The following is a 20067-nucleotide window of genomic DNA, read 5'->3' as shown; positions in this document are numbered from 1 at the left end:
GGGGGGTTCAACAAGATAACTTGGTTTTATCAACTGAGTTGATAATGTAAATTGGTCACCACTAAAAGTTTCTAAGGCTGTTCTATCCTTTTCTTCTGTTTTATAAACATATTCTTTCTGTTCATGTTTCTCTTTACTTTCTTTTTTTATCTTCCTTTTTTTGCCACATCGCGCCGAACTGACACCAGAATAAAGGGGATAAGTTTCTAAAAGAAACTGTGGTGCTGCGTCGGTGGGAGAGTATAGGAGGTAATTTAGTGTTAACAACTGAGTTGAAAACGTAAATTGGCTACCGTAAAGAGTAAAAAAGCTGACGTTTCGAGCGTCAGCCCTTCGTCAGAGCGATATCGCTCTGACGAAGGGCTAATGCTCGAAACGTCAGCTTTTTTACTCTGAACTGACACCAGTTTTCCTTAGTATCCCTCGTTTTTTTCTCCCAGTCTCCGGTTTTTCTGTTCATGTATTCCATTTTTACTTCTATTTTACCAGCTCTTTTGGGGGCTCTGAGACCAAAGTTTCGCTTTGTTGCCAAGTAAAGGATCATTTGTTTTGAAAACTAATCCTGATGTACAGAACACAAATACCTTTCAAAGAACGGCGTGTTTTCTAAGAGGAAAAAGTGAAAAACGTAATTTGTTGATGGGGCGAGAGATAAAATGTGTATGGAAAACCACGTGTTACGCACTGGAAAACAACATTGGGTTCCTTTAGGAAACCACAGCTAATATGTTGGTCTTGCGGCCTACAGCTCCCTTGATCAGATGATAGATAGTAATAGTTCTGAGTAAAGATGTGTATGTTATTCGGGAGGTCCGTACTGGGAAAAACTGTGCCCTAGGACTTGAGTACCGCCCGAGGTCGTAGGCCGATGGTGGTATTGAAGGCAGAGGGCACAGTTTTCCCCAATACGGACCGACCAGGCTGGTGAATAATATTTTAAATTTTTTTTCTTTAACTTAACGGAACTCTTTTCACACCAATCAGATTGCAGGATTCGTTACCGTGCCCCCTGAGAAAAAATAAATTCATGAAAACTTTTCATACCATTGTACAGTTTGTCAAGCTTATTCAGAAGTAAGTCCAAGTTGCCAAATGTAATTTTTTCATAATTTGGAAGTTGCCTCGCTACTATTAATCCAAGTATATTGCATACAACCCGACGAAGCGACCTCGGTTTTCCGAAGTCTTTCACGGTTTTTGCTCCCATTTTTCGGTTTTTCTGTTTGTGTATTCTGTTTATGTTTCGATTTCCCCTTCATTATAACGGTTTTTAAAGCTGAGCTTTTTAGCTCTTGTTGTTCAGTTGTTTGCCTGGTTTGCTCTTGTTTACTGGTTCGAGGAAGGCTCTCGTTGCGACCTCGGCTTGGTCAATTTTTTCAATGATTTTTCGATGTTGATGAAATTTCGGCCGGTTTTCCAGTATCTATGTGGCCTTGATTCCCCCTTCTGAGGAGTTAATGGTAGATGGGAGGAGAAGGTGAGAAGAGAAGGTGAGAAGGTCATGAAAAAAGGCCCCCTTTTTTCTTGTATGTTGATGCAAAGTTTACCGACAAAGGTTGAAATTTCCATTACAGTCGTAATTTAAAGCAAATAACACCATTTTGAAATTTTTCGGCATATACACAACCGAAATGCTCTTTTTTACGTTAACACCTAAGTAGTTAAATGACAAGATTTTGATTCATCCCATTTTAAGCTCATAGAACCAGCACCCCATCGGCTAACCTGCGATTAGGAGTTCTTTTTTTCCTGGAATTCCGCACTCCCCGCTAAAGACGCCTGGTTGTAAGTTTCACATCCATCACCAGTTATCGAGCTTTTGTCTCGGATATCAGTATTTGATGAGGTAAAACTGGAGAGATTTCGCCAGAATACCAAGCCACGATTTTAGTGCCAACAGACTTACGAATAAACGGGAATGAAAAGTGAACAAAATAGAAAACAAAAATTACTCCGAAGAAGCAGACGAGTGGGAGACTGGTACTTTATGTTGACCAAATATGGAACATTTCCTCCACTCTCCACAGTAGCGATTTTGCACGAGTTGAGGAGTTCAGCTCAGCTGAGTGTAAAATCGCTAGGATCGTCTTGTACCTTCCAAATGTCTGATGTAAATCAGGAGTCAGAGGTAATTTATAGGTTTTCTTTTAGTATTAATAGCGTAAGAATAATACAGCTTGTATCGTTTGTTTTCGTATTTCCCAGTTTGTTTTCAATTGATGAATCAACCTTCGATCAAGGATTTTGTGTTACCTTCAGATCCCTTTTAGAATAGCTCGGGTAATATTTTTTGGGGGGAGCTAGAGCTCTGTCTTTGTTCCTCATAGAAATGTAGTTAAAGGTTAATACTCGTATTATGATCATGGAGAAGTAGTAAAGTAATGTAACTAAGAATTTAATAATCGTGACGACCTCATGGTAGTGTGTCTCCAATGGCGATGAAAAAAAAACATGTTCAACGCGAGCAACTCGTTAGTGCCCATAAAGCTTATGGGCTACTACTCGAATTTAGACCATTCCTTCAAGCCTAGGCCTTAGCCTTTTTGCTTTGAATCTTTCTGCTAATTAGTTTACATATGGGTATTTCTTTCCAAATTCTCAAAATACAGAATTCATTGCCTCTCCGTCTCCATCACGAGTTAGCAGTTAAATATTCAATTAGTAATGGTTGTAGGACTGAGTGGAGTCCCATCCAGTCTGTAATCATCCAAGTGAGTGACAAAATATTATTTGGACGATTGTGAAGCAGGAGTCTGATTTGTTAATTATGAGTCTGATTACAGACAGAATTAGACTACAGGAAGTACTATAATACCAACTAATCAATAATTTGATAAAATTTGGGAAATAAACTAACCTTTGGTTGTACATTTTCACAAAAACCAATATTAAACTTGGAGAAATATGCAACAAAAGCGTGCACACAGGAAGAATACAGTCCATGATGTATATATTGTCCAATTTGAGCGTGATGATTATACTGCCCTATTGGTGATTGGATCAGGCTGGTTATAACCAGTCATGTTAAGAATTTTGTTATAGGCTTAATTTTTGTAATCATGAGAAACGACTTTGACAGATTCTTAAATATTCCAATTTTGTTTGACTAGCTTTTAATATATTGCACTTTGCAGGGCGTGAAATTGCACCTAGTACAGGCACCAATTTGACTAAATTCTTCACTTTGGCAACCAAATCCTGAAAATTAGTCACCAAATTGGCGACTAGAATGCTTCATCATAACCTTACCTATAGATATATTGTGAATTAGGACCTGTTTACATGAGGGTGGGGGACCCCAGATAGGTGGGGTAACCTGCCTGTCTATATAATTTCTTATTTTATCTTGATCATGTTTACATGATAGGTGGGGAAACCCTCCTAAGCGGGTTGCCTGGTCTGCCAGGTAGGGTAACCCTGTCAGCTGGGGTGACAATTTGCTATGAAAATGTCTCAAGGTGGGGTAACCTACCTAGTCAGGGTTGTGTTCATGGCAAAAAGCTCAAAAGCAAAACATACGCATTTTAAAACTTTGCACATTTCCAATGTGACTAAATTTTTCACTTTGGCAACCAAATCCTGAAAATTAGTTGCCAAATTGGCTACTAGAATGCTTCATCATAAACTTACCTAGAGATATATTGTGAATTAGGACCTGTTTACATGGAGGTGGGGGACCCCAGTAGGTGAGGTAACTCACCTAGGTGGGGTAACCTGCCTGTCTATATAATTTCTTATTTTATCTTGATCATGCTTACATGATAGGTGGGGAAACCCACCTAAGTGGGTTGCCTGGTCTGCCAGGAAGGGTAACCCTGTCAGCTGGGGTGACAATTTGCTATGGAAACATTTCAAGTTGGGGTAACCCACGTAGCCAGGGTCGTGTTCATGGCAAAAATCTCAAAAGTGAAACATACATGTTTTAAAATTTTGTACATTTCCTAGCCATCTCATGGCAGAAATCACTGGAAACTGCAACGGACACACAAGGAGTGTAAAATGTTCAGATTTCAGAATATTTAGCGATGTTAATCAACCATAATTCGTTTCCCAAACTATTTCTTATGACATGTTTAGTCAACAGTACCTTGTGTAACCCTAACACCACATAACACAATGCGTGAAGCTTTCATTAATAAATACATATGTGTCTGAGAATTAATCTCTTGTCTTTCTCGAGATGTGAGCCTGGGACACCTTTGCTCAAACTCCTTAATTGCTAATGCAACAACAACCTCAAGAAACCTTACCCCAGCACCCTGGGGTTATAAGATTGTATGTAAACACATTTTAATTTTTGATCACAGCTAGGCAGGTTACCTCACCTATCTGGGGTCCCCCACCTCCATGTAAACAGGCCCTTAAAAAGATTTGCAAAGATAAATCTGCTGCAAACTTCCTCATGAAGTTTGTTTCCAAAATGCAGCACATACTTCTCATCAATTAATAGATGCCATCTTGGATTTAGATGAGCTTGAGCATTGAATATTATCCATCCTAGTGTCCACTTTGTAGCATGTTAAAGATCTTTTTACTAACTTAATTTTGGAGGGTCTATCTAGAACGCTGGCAGCCCAAAAAAAGGTTTTGTTTGTCTTTAAAAATGGTGACCAACTTTTTTTGAATTGGCTACCACTTTGGCTATCAGAAAAAAATAATAATTTTACGCCCTGCTTTGTGCTTGGAGGATTGAATGTTAAACCATTTTTTAATGTGTGTTTGTCTTGCAGGAACTTGTTTCTAGTTCCAAACTTTCAGCTACTGTGCCTGCATTTGTCCCCAAGATAGCAAACATCAGGTCAAAGCCTTCTGGCAGTGTGGTTGTTGACTCCAAGCTTTCCCCTCTTGTTCCAGAGTTCAAGCCATCTAATGTACCTTTCTCTCCTCCTTATGCCATTTCATTTTACCAACCAGAGCACACTTTTGATGATCAGTACAACAACCAGATTGAATACAAGGAAGTAAGTCATGGAAACAGCGGTGTATCAGTGTAAAGAGTCAAACATGACAGATAATTAACCCTTTAACTCCCAGAAGTGATTGAAATCCAATTTCTCTTTCTAATATCCATACATTACCCAGCAAAAAAGTAACGAGAATACTCATGTTGATCAGGTAGATGTTGTTTTCATGATAAAACAACAAATTCTTGAAACTAATTTACTGGAAAATGTGTAGCAGCTAAAGAGGAGAATTAACAGTCAGATCTTAGGAGTTAGAGGGTTATTATTCACCTCAATAAAGGTGGCTGGTGGTGGATGTTTACCTTGCTGCTTGAATGTTTTGCAAGTGAAATATCCACTGCGAGCTACTGACTGTAATGTGAATAGTTGTTTAAATAAAAAACAGTGAGATAACATAGCACAAAAATATGATTTTAACTCATGTATTCCTGCAATGATCACAAAATTTTTTGGCATAAATCGTATAAGAGTTACTCAGAGATGAATAGCAAAGGATATTCAGTATTTGAGTGGCCAGTCAGAGTGCATCTTCAATACTATCTGTTGTTCTAGCACATATTAACACATTTTATCTCTTTTTTATCTTAAGGGAATAAAAGTGTATTAGTATCATTATTATCATCATTATCATCAACATTGCAGTGTCCTCCTTTTCAAGCTGCAGTAAAAGTTAGTGTGTGTAGTACCTCTTATTACCTCCAAAATTGCTTGGAATTCTTGAAAATTAACCAGGTAAAAGGACTGCTCTACTAGTTGGAAACTTTTTTTACCTGTTGTGCTTAAAACAAGGGAGAACACTGCATTGTCATTAGGGTACACTTTAAAATTCCTCTTGAAATTCAAAAGTAGAAAACTGTAATTTATTCTTTGTCTCCAAAATTAAAATTTATCAGGATATCTTCACCACATGGAAGAGGATACTGTTTTTCCTCAGACATGTGAAGAATCAATATTATTGTGAAAACCCATGTGTAAGATTTTCTGATTCACAATTATTACTTTTCCCCAGAAAAACCAGGGAGATTATCTAAAATCCAAGAAAAGTACAGACCAAACTGGTAAGGATGTTATTACAAAGAGAAGGGTAGAAATTAGTAAAGAGGAAACTTTTGTGGAAAATGCTGCAAATGACAACCTCACGACAAATACAAAGAAAAAAAGACGTAGAAGAAAACAAAAGGAACCTAATGGCTCTACTCAACAACAAACCAAAGAAGAATTAAACAGTGAAGGCCAAACCCGAGGCCCACAGGAGTTAAATGATGTAAACGATAAATCTGATGGGATAAAACACAACCAAGCCAACTCAACTCATGAAAGTGAACAGTTTCCCAGTCTGCAACACAATTCTTCAGTAGTTGATTCTTCCATAAATAGCACTGAATACAGAAAATTGGATACCAAAAGCTTAATGGTGAGTTACAGTGACAAAGTCAAGAGTGTGGGAGCCAAAAATGTGAGCAGTAGTAACCATAGTGGTATAACAATTAAATCTTGGATGAAGGATTTTATGGAAAATAACCCTAGTAGGAAAAACAAACACCTTTTGAGCTCAGATCATTATGAGGGCAAGAAGGTATCAACAGATAGCTTGAGCTGTGAAAATAAAAAAGATGATCAGAGGGATGATCAAGAGAAAGGACCAAAGGGAACATGGAGTGCACTGGAGGATAGTCGTCATGAAAAATTGAAAAATGGTGAAATCTCCAATTTAGGAACTAGAACAGTGGATCAATCTTCTAGAATGGCTATGCAAAATAAAAGAAATTGTGTAAAAAAATTGACTTCTGATAATGATGACAACTGGAGACTCAAGAGGAATGAGACTGATGTTATGAGACATTCTACAATTTCAAGCAAAATGGAAACATTTAGGAGTTCAAACATTCAGAATACTGATACTGACTCTGGGAAGAAGAGAACTTTTCAAGAAAAAATTGACGTTGATGGACAGAAATGTGACACAAGACATGTTGCGCACAAAGAAAGTAGCAGAGTTATCACCAAGATTGAGACTTCAAAGAAACAGCAAATCTTGAATGGAATAAGTTCGGTTTTATCATCAAATGAGACTGATACAAGACAGCCTAGTTCAAATGTTAAGAGAAACTTTCAGTTTAGCTCTCAGGGAACATCTGATGAGAAAGAAAGTTCATTTATTGGTTCTTCAAACAATAGAATGGCAGAAGGTGACTTTCCCAATTTGTCTGAAAGTGTGAAAATTAAAAGACCTTTCACCATCGACAGACAGGCAACTGAGGTTAAGGAAGTGATCAGTTCTCCCAAACAACCACCAGCTCCTTTGTCCTACAGTGCTGCATTAAGGGCAGCACCTAAACCAAAGGTGAGTTACAAAGCATGCTTGAATGCTTAATAAATGCCCAAAGTGCTATCTTTAGATATTATACTTATTGATTGTGTTCCATCAGGAATTACCTACTGGTAATCAGGATCCTAAGAGTAACTTTTATCACGTTTGATGAGTACTTTTGTTGCGAGGAAGCATTTTTTCCTTTTTTGTTGCTGTAAAATCAATTAAGCTCCAGGTCATTGACTCACAGTACTTTGCACAACCCAGGCCCTTGTTGTTGTAAGGGTGGATAAGGCTATCCAGTGGATAAACTCTGTCTAGTCGATAGCACGGTACACTTTGTAAATGCTTATCCACCAGACAGAGATTTATACAGTGGATAGTGCTGAACACCCTTTGAACAACTGGGCCCAGATACCAATTGGTGGAAGGGTGGATAACACTTTCCAGTGGATAAATCTCTATCCAGTGGATAATGCTGTAAATTTTGTTGACATTAATCTGTTGGATAGCCATTGATCTACTGGTTAAAGTCATCTGCCCTTTGAACATCTGGGCCCTGGAGTGAAAATGGGTGTGTGAAAGTGTTAGGGAATTGTGACAAAGTGTTCATTAGTAACTTTGTGCATTTGACTATATTACTTAACAGCCAGTTCTAGTCAGTCCCTCACAGGACAGTGGACAAGAGGGTCGTGGAGTGCTGCATCTTTCAGCAGAAGCCATTGTGGATACTGTGGAAGATGGTGAAAATCAAAAGAAGAAGAAGAAAAAGAGAAAGAAAAAGAAATCTGCAGAGACAGGAGAGAAGGCGCAACAGAATGCATCGTCCAAACGAACTGAAAAGCCTATTCAAGTTGATCTTGGAAGCATGCTGAAAACAATTTCAGTAAGATAATATTGTTTCATTTCTATGCCCATTAATTGGGAAAGTAAAGAGACTTGAGTTTGGATGGTAGTGTGTAGGTTTCATCTTACATCTATTGTCAGTGGTTCCATTTTTTCTTTGGTTGACAATTTGACTTTGATTTTCAGTTGTCTAACTTTCATAGTGGTAGGTACCCTAGATCACTGTTTGCTGTTTTCCAGTTTGTAGCTACAGCAGAAGTAAATGTAGAAATGCTTTTTTCACTTTTTCAGATTCCTGAACGAACACAAAGTGGTAAAAAGCATGTGATATCCACTGGTGTGCTACCAAGTCAGCTGTCAACAACTGTTGAGGCAAAATCTCCCATGAAGAATGCATGGTTACATAAGAGAGGAGAGAATAAGGTATTTACAATAGTTTTTTAGTGTTTACAAGTCTTGCAGCAGCCAAGAATTTATCATAAATCTTTGAACCTGAAGGGAAGGTACATTTGACTGGGTACAGAGAATGTATGTTCTGTAATGATACTGATTTTACTATCTAGACAAATTTAGTGCTGATGAAAAAGGTTACATTATCCCTCTTTTTTAACTGGTCAGAAATTGCAGGTGGTGATACTTTGCCTAGGGTCTAGCTCTAGAATCAACTGAGAATTTAAAGTTAATTGATAAATATTACTGGTAATTGTTTTAAATTAGCTTCTTATAAAATTTCAGTGTAAGTATTATAATATTTCTTTAATTTGAATATCATTAGGTCCCCCATAACATGTTAGACTCCACAGCTCCAGTTATCAAACGTGGCAAAGAGAGAGAGACTCCAGCAAGAAAGAAGCCAAGTGCTCTGAAAAAGGTATACATATAGGTTAATATTTAGAGCTGTTCAGACATGAATGTAAATTTTTCTGTCATATGTGACAGACAAGGTTACATTTGTTTCTGATTATCCATTGGCAAAATTATGGTCTGAAAGGTTACCTTCTTTTAAGAGGGAGATTGGGATGAATTCTAATACTCTTGTCTGCCAGTGAAATATTTGTGAGTGGGGATGCATTAAGTATAGGTGTTGTGTGTTCATTTAGAGGAGAAAGTCACTCTTTAACCCTTTAACTCTCAGAAGTGATTAACATGAAACTTCTCCCTATAATATCCATACGTTATTCAGCAAACAGGTGATGAGAATATTCAAACTTATCAGGTAAAAGTTGCTACCTTGATGTAGCACCAATTTCTCATAACTAATTTACAAGGAAGTGTGTAGCAGCTAGAGGGGAGAATTAACAATCAGATCTTGGGAGTTAAAGGGTTAACTGGTTTCTATATTCTGTCTTTATTCATTGATCAACTATCCAGTAAGCTGGTACAATCATGTTACTTGATTAAAGTACTTTTACATCATTCAGTAGTCCCACAGTGATATTACTAACTTTGGTGCAAGTATTTTTTTACTATGCTTTCAATACACCACGTTAAATGGAAATATCATGATTTTAAGTTAAATTTGGTGTTAATAAGCACATTAAATTCTTCCAAGACATCAAAATTGCACGAGCCTGTAGGGCAAGTGCAAGTTTTAGTCTTTAAAAAATTTACAAGTGCTTATTTACACCAAATTGCACAATAAATCATGTTATTACTTATTAATAAATTACATGAAAAAAGCATCATAGAAAGCCAAGACAAACAAAATTCTTAAAGTGCAAAATATCCCCACAAATGATAAACTGTTTAATGGTTTGTTACAAACAATTAAACAGTTTATCATTGCTTACTATCATAATGAGCAATAACCCTCTTTTAGGATATCCCCACAAATGTTTTTGAAATATCACAATATTGTTTTATTCAAAATTCAATTATATTTTACAGCATATGGTTTAGGACTAAGACTAACAGTCAAGAGTTAGAGATGAATAATTCTGGAAGGATTAAGTTTTGGAGAGTTATTCTGCCATGACCTTGTAGTCTCTGAATTTAAAAATCCAGTACTAGACATGTTCATGATTTATACAACATCATTATAAGTAAATGTGTAGTCAAATTCTACAAAAGATTCAATGTGAATGTTTAGTTAAATTGTCTCTTTAGATTATTCTGAAGGAAAGAGAAGAGAAGAAGAAAGCAAGAGAGACTGGGGGAACATCAGATACTGACAAAGACAATGAAGTTTGTGAAGATAAAGAAAACAGGTTTGTGGAGATTGTTGTGGTTGTCACACCATTCCTTTAACTCTTTAACTCTCATGAGTGACCAAGACAGAATTTCTCCTTATAATATCAATACAACATCAACCAGACAAGTGATGAGAATAAAGAAAACTATCAATTTGGGGATAGTTAGTTGATCCAATACTAAATTCTTTGAACTAATGTCATGAGAATTGTATGGTTCACCGTAAGGAGAATTACAAATTTGGTGTGGGAGTTAAAGGGTTAAAGACCTCTTTTCACTAAGCTGGGTTTATTTATAGCTGGGATTGATTCACAGCAAAGAGTCTAGTCTGTTTTATTTTTGTTAATTTGGTTTAATTTATCTCTTGAGTTGGTTAAGTAAATTGGACACTGCAAAGAGTTTCTAAAGCTGATGCTCAAGAGCTAATAGAGGAATTGTGGGTTGTGGGTCAATTATATACTGAAAAATTGAGTTACCCAATCAGTGGGAACTTGGTAATGCGAAAAACGCAAGAAAGAGTTCATTGATACTGTGGGGATTAAGTACTGATTTGAAAGATAAATTTTTGTTCTAGTTCTAGGAAAAGGCTGCATGTTGCAGGCTGCTTTATGTTGCTTAGAGGTCCTGCTTCAACTTTGTTCATACCCATAAAATAAAAGATGGGCTTTGAAGATAAAAAAAGAATTTACAAACTCAGGTGTGATGAAATGGTAGAGGGGTGATGTTGAAACAGGAATAAAGGAAACAAAGATGGTTATTTGATTGAAATTACCAGCCCAGCCTTCAGCTGAAAAATGAATATTGAAAACTTCTCTCAGTAACTTGGGTGGATCCTGATTTCTTTGTTTTTGTTTTTTTTTTAGGACAAATAACTCTGAATTTGAGAATGCTGCTTTAGAGGAAGACATGCAAAGTCCATCAGAAGGTAGTAGAGTAATGTGTTAAAAAAAAAAAAAAACAAATTAATGAAATGGAGGCATGCTTCAGACCAATGACTTCTGGCAAATTTATTTTTAATGTTGAAAAAAGTCTGGATCTAGCTTTTTATTCTTTTGTGATTTTGAGGTAATGTCTTTCTACTTTGAGGAGAAAAGTCTAATTTGGTCAGTGAAATAATGAAATACCAAGGAAGAACAATGTTTCTTTGCTGCAGCAAGACATACAGGATAATGTGCATGCATATGATGTTGTGAAAGTTAATGAACAAGATAGAAGCTGATGTGAGATTTTTAGGTTTGGGGCAGAGGAGAAGAGGGTTCCCTCTATTGTATATAAGTGTTATACTAGTATGTAGGGTTTAACAATTATTATTATTTTTTTTCATCAACAGAAACAACAACAAAAACAACAGAAGCCATCTTTTTAAAACAAATTAGTGGTAAATACATGAATATTGATTCTAGGTTAAATTTTTGCTAACTGAGAAAGTACAGCCATTTTAGACAGAGTGATTGCTAGTCATGTCAAGTGGCCCAGCCATATGGTGAAGAACAGCAAATACTAAAACAGAGCTGGAGGATACAAACATAAATTATTTAAATGCACATCACAAAAACAAAAATTAAAAAAAGGTCTGTGTGCTTGTCATCAGATACTTTTCAGTATATCTTGGCATTTTTAAGAGGAAGATCTGAAATGGCATACTCTCCCTCTCTTTCCTTGTTATACCGACAATAAAGCTTAATGTGAAGTAATAAATTTATTTATTTATTCTCCCTGTATACATGATCATTAATTTACACGTAGCTTACAATGTAATCTTGAACATTCAGAGTGAATTTATTTTATTCAAACATAGTGCCTGTCTTCTTTTTAGATGACAATTCTGGGGCGCAAGCATCTTTTCCTACAGATCAAGAAATAGCCGCTGAAATTCACAGCCGTCGTTTTAGAGAGTAAGATTGTGATTTATTTTTGCAGAATTCTTACACTAAAAGTACTCGGATTTGTGCCTATTGTACACATATACTTGCCATTCCAAGAACAGGAAGCCTGGAATTTCTAAAAAACATTGTCTTATTTTTGAATTTCTTGACTTATTATTAATAGTTTATTTTGTTTAAATTTTTAAAACAATTCAAACCTGAATGTTGAGACACATTTTTGGATTTCTAGGAACAAGGAAAAGTAGTTATATGATAGTTAATATGCATTTTTCCATTTTGCAATTAGAATCAGAGTCACTGATTCTGCCCTAAATATCAGGTTTCTTGTTCTATCAACAAAATGTCTAATGTTACTCATGAAAACATTTTATGACATCATTCATGGTTGATACCCTTTGCTTGACACTTTCATTCCTTATTACCATCATTATAGCCATGTTGTAGTTCTTATTCCCCTTGGTACTCTATTGATTAAAAAAATCTGAAAGAAAAGACATTTTAAATAAAGCTGGGTTCAAAAATGGTTATCCTGGACCATGAAAAAATCTGAACTGCAACAGGTATGCGCAAAAACCATTTCCTATATTCATAAACACAATTACAAGATAATGAGAAAACTTTAGAAAAGGAAGTGTGTGGTATTAATATTTTCAGGCATTGAATTGCACCCTAGGTGCACCTTGTCAATTATGCAAGCATAAAATAATTCTGGCATTATTATCTCTGCAAATAATTCTGTTATAATTTATGTACTTAATTTAACAGATAGTGTACTAATCCTCTAATGGATCTTACACTGTCTCGCTTTTAAAAATGAATTCACTTTCCTTTCAATGCATTTCCTGATTTCATGGAATGGTCCCAAAAACAATTTGTTCCATGGCATGTATGCAATTGATTTTTACTTTTTTCAGATATTGCTTTCAAGTTCCAAATAAGGAGGTGGACTATGTGGCAACTGAACTGTTAAGAGAACTTGTGCGTTTTCAAGACAGGCAGTTTCACAAGGATCCAGTGAAGGTAAATTTTTCCACTCTGATGATATAACCCTTTGAACACTTAGATTCACTTGTATCTAATTTCTCCTCTATGTTTCAGCCCTGAATCACACTTTGTGGTCACAGGAAGAAGAAGAAAAAAAAGAAAGAAGTTCATGATTTTTAAACAAAATCTCTTTTTTAGCATCATAGGAAATGTCAAGAAAACAGTATGGAAGAAATACATATGGATGCTAGGGTATGAAGGGTTAATTGCAGATATTGACTTTCTTTTATAGGCCAAAGCAAAGAGAAGATTTGTGCTAGGCCTTAGAGAAGTCAGCAAACACCTCAAGTTGAGGAGGGTGAAATGTGTGATTATATCCTCGAATGTGGAACGTATCAAATCTGCTGGTAAGTTGTTTCTCAAAACATGTTTAAGTCATCGAGTCATTGCAGGTAGAAAAGTTAAATAATTCATCATTCTCTATGGTTAAACTTGTAGTATTTCACTGTCTAAACAGTTTTCTTGCAATTTTTGCATTGGCTAACAATTGCCTGGTTTTATAACATGAAAGAGTAAACGTGCAATTCAGCAAATGATGTTAGTCAAGGTGGTAGACTTCTGTTGATGTCCACCCCATTTTTTTTCTTGTTGCTGTAGCAAGAGAATTGAAAATAAAGATAAAGCAATGTTTGCTTTATGTCTCCTTTGTGAATGTCAAGTTCTTTCAATACAATTGCTCTGACTTGTTTTTTGTACTTTGTACAGTAAGAAAATATCTTGAATAGTGGTTGCTGATGCAAAAATTATGCTCACCCTGTAATTATTTGTTGTCTCAAGCACATTAAATTACTTCTTTCCTATTTACTCCTCTGGAAGGAAATAATTTTGTGTCATACCTAAAAACCTGGCTTTAGATTATGGTCATTTGTGATGTTCCTTTAAAAATTCCTGACTATGAAAACTTTAAAATCAAACATCTTTCAATAATTGAAATGATATAAAATTACTATTATAATGATATTCTTCAGGAGGTCTAGATGACACCCTTGGCCGTATAATAATGTACTGCAAAGAAAATCAGATCCCAGTGGTTTTTGCTTTAAAGCGTCAGTTGCTAGGCAAAGTACTGCTGAAGAAGGTTCCTGTCAGCATTTGTGGGATATTTAACTATGATGGAGCACAGGTGAGGAAATTAAAAGTTTAGGAAGCATGATTATGCAGGCTAATGCAAATTACCAGTAGTGTTCAGGCAGACAGAAAAATGGAACTTATTGGTGAACATTTGACATTTAAACTTCTATTCTTCAAGACATCTCTCCATAATTTATTTGCCAAGTGAATGGTAAACTGGCTGTTGATGTTTGTGTAATTGCAAAGAGGACTGAACATTAAATGCGCAAACTATCATCACCTGGGGCTAAGCTTTAGTATTTGTTGTCCACCACAGAGAGAGTCTGTATTAAAGGTTTCTTTTTAAAGAGAAATTATTCCAGAATTTAGTCAGTAAATTGGAAACTGTGTTGGTCTTTGAGGGGTTTTTCCTCAGGCTTGTTGGCACCATCCAACCTCCCAATAATGTTCATCTGGCTATTAAGATACTTGTATTTTTGACACAGGATCATTTCAAAAAACTCATTGAGCTGACACAGAAGACAACACAAGCCTATTTTGAGAAGTGGCAAGAAACTAGGGAAAAACTAGAGCAGTCCCAGAGGGAATCAACAGGTACATTGTATGCTGATATTGTAAGACTTTTTCTTCAGACTGAGAAATATTGGTGGAGACTTTTATTTGTCAGGCTGATGTGATGAAGCAATCAACTCCTGAAACTGTTATATTCTATTAGCCATGAAAAACCCTTATCATCGATTATTAGAAGCTCCCTATCCAAGTGAAATAAACTTACTTTAGTAAACGACTAGGGTTATGTATACTCCACTTCTACAAGGTGCAATCATTTGGCATTGAAACATTGATTTTGCTTCTACTATTCTTGTTTTAATGACAAAAGCTGATGCTAAGTTGGATAGTGCTGGGGAAGGAGAGTACGCCCATCTTTCATGTGATGTCAGTGGAGAGAATGCCATGAACACACACCATTTTGAAGATACTAATGAAGTTGACGAGGATGATGATGATGATGATGATGGAGAAGATGAAGACAATGATGATGATGATAATGAGGCAGAGAGTAGTCATGACATTGAAGAGAGTGAAGATGGCACGATAGAAAATGATTTATTTGTTCAGGAATTGTAGTCAGCCCTTTGGCTTTTAGTTTAACAAGCCTACCAAAAAGACCCTCATTAACTGGGGTGTTGATTTGATTTAGTTTAAGAATGTTTCAAAATGTTCAAGATTAGGGATGATGAGCCATAAAAATGGGGTCTTTGCTTTGTAAGATAGAAAATATTAGAAGGAGGACTACCAAGTTCATCTATTTTAAATGGAGTGGACAAACCAAACATTAAAAACTGTAAGGCATTGGGAGCCATTTGTGCCAAAAATGTGAATTGCTAGTGACAAATCTCAATCATTAGTGCTGGATATGAATCTCTAGTAAAAAATCTCAATCGCTAGTGCTAGTAACAAACAAAAATTGGAAATCAATCTATTTGCCATTCTATATTGGTCAGTGGTTAATGCAGAACCTCAGTTGCTTGTGTCATGGCATCAAATTCCCATGAGACTGCTATTGAAAGCACTAATTAGAATCACTGGTGTTCTGAGGCAGATTGATTGCACTAAATATCAAGTGCAATTGCAGTTTTTATTATCAATCAATAGTGTCAAACTTTTATTGCTTGTGTTATTTTTAAAATACAGCAATTGTAACAATGTAAATGGCCAATGTTGCCACAGATTGTTTGTGAAATGTCAGTCATTAATGCCAGCATCACTCAAATAGCTCTTCATAAGAAAGAACAAGTCATTGGCTGAGAAAATGATTTAAAAGTTTCAAGTTAAAAGATGTCTGTGGATTTTCGAAAACTATGGACTTATGTAAAACATGTATGTTTGAAATGTATATTTAGTTATGACCAATTCAGTAAAGATCAGAACAAGGCAAAAAGCTGTTGTTTTTGTGCAGGATTTAGTTAGCCACTTTACCTAAAATACATCTCAGTTTATTAAAAACAACTTTGTAGAAATATATTACCATCTACTCTATATTGTAATTTATATGATTAACTACCAATTGTACAGAGCCAAATTTAATTTATAGACATTTGCCAATGGTTATTGTTAATTATGATTTTTAATAAGTAATGATTTAAAAGTTTATGAGCAGACTTCATTTGGTCACAAAAATGAGAGTACTTCTCAAAGAGCATACACATTGAAAACTGTCTGCTTATGCTGGTTAGCTTTACTAGTATAATGGTTGGTCAAGTTAACCGATCTTGATGCAGAATGCCCACTGTAATGCCAGAAACAGAGCAAACATAAAACTTCACTATTGTGTAAAGGACATGAGACCAAGTAGTGTTTAATTTATTCGATATTAATTTACATGATACCAATCATACAAAACAAGATGACAGTGAAGCTGAAGTCTGATTCTTTAAAAACCAGTCAATCCAAATTGTAACAAATTTTGAGGCACAAATATGTATTGTTCAAACATGTTCAGAGGTAACAATGTACCAGTTGACCTTCTTCTATGAGAAAATGAATCTAAAGTTTATTTAACAGCACACAGTGCAGGCATGTTTGAAAGTGAAATTAACTGTAAGAGGTGCGTTACATGCTATTCAAAATTTTTGTTTTTCTTTATACTTACATTTAGAAGAAGTTATTAAACTAGTTATGTTAAACTCTTATTCACAAATGTATTCTTAATGTTTAAGTTATGAACTTTTATTGGACAGTGTGACAAATAGGTAGCAGTAGATGGTGAGTTATATGTAGCCAATCAGATTACAGCATTTGTGATAGAATGCAAGAAGATTAATCCTAAGTTGATAGATAACCAATGTAATTGTAGTTTTGATTTTGCTCAGATTATCTACTATACAATATACACAAGTGGAATTACTGTTTTATTAAAATGGGTTACAATGTAATGGCAGTAAAAGGATTCCCTTCCACGCTGAAGAGTGCATAAAGATTATGTAATGGTAAATTCACATGGCTGGAACTGTTCCTAATCAATAGCAAGGGCACCAAATGTCTCTCAAGTTGAAATAATTAATATTTTCTTTGTAATTGTCATTTTCTGACATTTATATAATTATAGAAGTGCAGCAAGGGTTGACCTGTATGACACAGCAGAGGAGAATTTTTTTTTTTAATAAAACATACCAGGAGTCCTTTAGGTTCCTATGCTTTACATGACAAGCACCAAATTGAGCAATTGCTAAAAACTCAGAAATCTCCCCTTACCCTGTGGTCTACCCTTGCTTTGATGAGGTGAGTAGTTGTTGAAGATTTAGTGTGTTACATGTACTTATTAAATAAACAAGTCAATGGATTTCTCTTTTAGGCTGAGTTTCTTAACAGTTTCATATGCAGCTATCATGATAACACTTGAAGGAACCCAAGACAATATACTAGCAAGCATTCCTTTGGTCAATGACTTTGGTCCTTCTTTCTTGAGTAGTTCTTGAAAGGATTTGGTCGTGGATTTTCCACCTTCAACCTTAGAGATGAATCAAACAGACTAACTTATTTTCTGAAAAGAGGAATAATAACTATCAGGCTTAAATATTGGCCCAAAAAAGGCTCTTCCACACTGTGGATCTGACTCCCTTGGTAGGGCCGTTCTACAAAGTGTGCAACGAAATTGAGACGTTCAAAATGTCCAGAATAGGAATCATTTGGAGAATGGTACATTTTTTTAACAAATCTCACAAATATAAATTTAGAGAGGGGCAAGCCCTTTTTGTTTTTATCATTTGTAGCAGCCCTGAAATACCTAAAAGCATAAGTGTTCAAAGATTACTTGAATTTTAACGAAAATGCAGCCTTAATAGTCATTTAGAATCATTTCTGAGCATTAATGGACTTGAAAATGACCTGTCATTAGTTTGAATTGTGCCCCACAGTAAATTGTAATATCTGTTGCAATGTAATTTGTATCTGTATTCATTTCGTTTTTGATTTTTCTACGATTACCTGAAGTCTTGTTTTTACAATATCAAACGGATTCCCAATGACGGCTGCATTCAACCCTGAAAGTCCACCAGCGACACTCTGGATTAGAAGATGAGATGTACCATGTGGGGCGTAATCCCCAATTATGTCTATGTACACACCATATGAGCCCCACCAGACAGCGCTCCACAATGCCCCGGTCATTAACGAGAGGACAAATCCCCTGTAGAAACCACCCACACCGTAGTCTTTAAACACGTCTGCAGAGATGTGAAGAGCTCCCTTAAGTTTTGTGTTGTTTTCTCCTTGTCCTTGAATCATAAGCTTTTGAGAAATCACCTCGATTGGATTTGCTAAAAACTGCTCCATTAGCGCCGCAACTCCACCGGCCACAAATCCTCGAGTGCCATCGCCAAAGAAAGACATTTGCGAACGTGAAACTTCGTAGCTTGTCACGTAGAAATGCCCAGTTAAAACACTCATTTGGCTCACCAGGAATCCTTTGTAAAACCCAATAAGTCCTTCAGATCTGAAGGTTTTGAAAACAGCATCAAGCGTTCCTTTGTAGAGAGCATTTGTCCGCTGCAGTTGCAGTCGAGTTTTGATCACATCTGCTGGGTATAAAATAGTATTTACTCCAACGAAGAAAACACTTCCGTAGGTGTAGTATTTAAGCTTGTCAACATGCTGCCACTCAATCTGTTTGACTTCCTCCGGCATCCAGGAAAGAACAAAAGATTGCCTAGGCAAATCTCTTGTTCAAACATCTGCGCGAAAGCGCGCTGAAATGTAACGCACAACCAGGGTGACTTCCAATTATTACATCATCAGCAGTGTTACGTCAAAAAACGGAAAAGTTCGTAATTGTACTAATTCGACTCCCTTTGACCTAATCGTTTTTCCACTACATTTATAAAGGTGCGTGGTTCAATCTTTCTATCTGCCCACTTGTTAAGCGTGGTTACCAGCGAAGAGACGAAGTAGAGAGTATTCCGTTACTTCATTGTTTATTGCAAGCCCACGCTTTTCGAGGAGGTCACGCGAACTCTTGATTTAAGAAAAATGGAGAACAAAAATCCAGGCCCCTCCTTGCCTACATGCGACAACTGTAATGTTGTTATTATTATTTTTTTTCTCTCAAGCAGCATTCGTCTGAGTTCCCATAATTGCTTCCTATTCTGTTTCCAGAAATTAGTCTTGATCGATGTTTCATCAAGAAAGCTACTGCCTCCGCATTAGAGCATTTTTCAATTGAGTTTTGAAATATAGAATTGCTGTAGTTTTGCTCTACTCTGTGCGGTAAGAAGAACCTTTGAAGTGCAAAGGAATGGCTAGGATTTTTTAAAGGGTGTGCGGGGGTGGAGAGGAAGGGGGCCACATTGTATCACACAAAGAGTATCTACCCCTCTGTCGTGTAGACATCCACGCTGTGCTTCACTGTGAGTGACATTTTTTCGGATGATCAATGAGTGATTCATGTCGTGGAGAATCCTCTTGTTCAAGCTTTTTTACCGCCTCAATCATGTTGTATGTTGTTAAAAATTGAAAAATATATATATCACTGAGGGAGGATATGTGCGCACCCAGATCTTCCCTTAGCTACACCCCTTGAATATACAGTTGTTCTTGGTTGCCCTCACTTCAACTTCTTGGTTTCCCTTTAAAAATATTCATCTGATCTGCCTCCCCCAAGTTGAAATTTATCACCAAATTATTTATCCAAAATATTTCTTTCTTTCTCTAAGTTGGCCCTAAACTGCCCCATTTGGGGAGTGGAGTGGTGGATTGA

At 36.2% G+C, this 20067-nt stretch overlaps 2 protein-coding genes across 4 annotated transcripts; one reads left to right on the top strand and one right to left on the bottom strand.

Annotated features, from left to right (window-relative positions):
- The first annotated feature begins 162 nt into the window (after positions 1-162).
- Positions 163-17653, top strand: LOC113668309 (uncharacterized). Of its 3 annotated transcripts, none has more exons than XM_089195520.1 (15): positions 163-2128; positions 4731-4961; positions 5974-7308; positions 7925-8161; positions 8413-8544; positions 8897-8992; positions 10228-10328; positions 11175-11236; positions 11642-11689; positions 12128-12206; positions 13112-13217; positions 13474-13588; positions 14210-14364; positions 14798-14906; positions 15193-17653. In XM_089195520.1, exons 1-15 carry the CDS (start codon positions 1919-1921, stop codon positions 15438-15440), a joined length of 3264 nt encoding a protein of 1087 aa, XP_089051646.1. In that variant the 5' UTR covers positions 163-1918; the 3' UTR covers positions 15441-17653. The 3 variants fall into 3 exon arrangements, with proteins under 3 accessions (XP_089051646.1, XP_089051648.1, XP_089051647.1); XM_089195522.1 differs by having other exon boundaries at positions 14798-14913; XM_089195521.1 differs by lacking the exon at positions 163-2128 and adding an exon at positions 2562-2711.
- LOC113668285 (solute carrier family 25 member 44) lies at positions 15949-19264 on the bottom strand. Its single transcript, XM_089195527.1, has 2 exons — positions 18300-19264; positions 15949-17823 (listed from the first exon to the last, which is right to left on the bottom strand). Exons 1-2 carry the CDS (start codon positions 18996-18998, stop codon positions 17635-17637), a joined length of 888 nt encoding a protein of 295 aa, XP_089051653.1. The 5' UTR covers positions 18999-19264; the 3' UTR covers positions 15949-17634.
- Positions 19265-20067: the final 803 nt, after the last annotated feature.

The sequence above is a fragment of the Pocillopora damicornis genome, chromosome 2 (assembly GCF_964200805.1).
Source record: "Pocillopora damicornis chromosome 2, jaPocDami1.2, whole genome shotgun sequence".
Taxonomy (NCBI): domain Eukaryota; kingdom Metazoa; phylum Cnidaria; class Anthozoa; order Scleractinia; family Pocilloporidae; genus Pocillopora; species Pocillopora damicornis.
Note: the sequence above shows the minus strand (reverse complement) of the source record. Positions and strands in the feature narration are given on the sequence as shown.

Coding starts and splice junctions, on each gene's coding strand:
- LOC113668309 (XM_089195520.1), top strand. CDS start 1,919: ATGAAAAGTGAACAAAATAGAAAACAAAAATTACTCCGAAGAAGCAGA. Junction 7,309..7,924: donor GGGCAGCACCTAAACCAAAG/GTGAGTTACAAA, acceptor ATTACTTAACAG/CCAGTTCTAGTCAGTCCCTC. Junction 8,993..10,227: donor AGCCAAGTGCTCTGAAAAAG/GTATACATATAG, acceptor TTGTCTCTTTAG/ATTATTCTGAAGGAAAGAGA.
- LOC113668285 (XM_089195527.1), bottom strand. CDS start 18,998: ATGCCGGAGGAAGTCAAACAGATTGAGTGGCAGCATGTTGACAAGCTT. Junction 17,824..18,299: donor TTGTAAAAACAAGACTTCAG/GTAATCGTAGAA, acceptor TTCATCTCTAAG/GTTGAAGGTGGAAAATCCAC.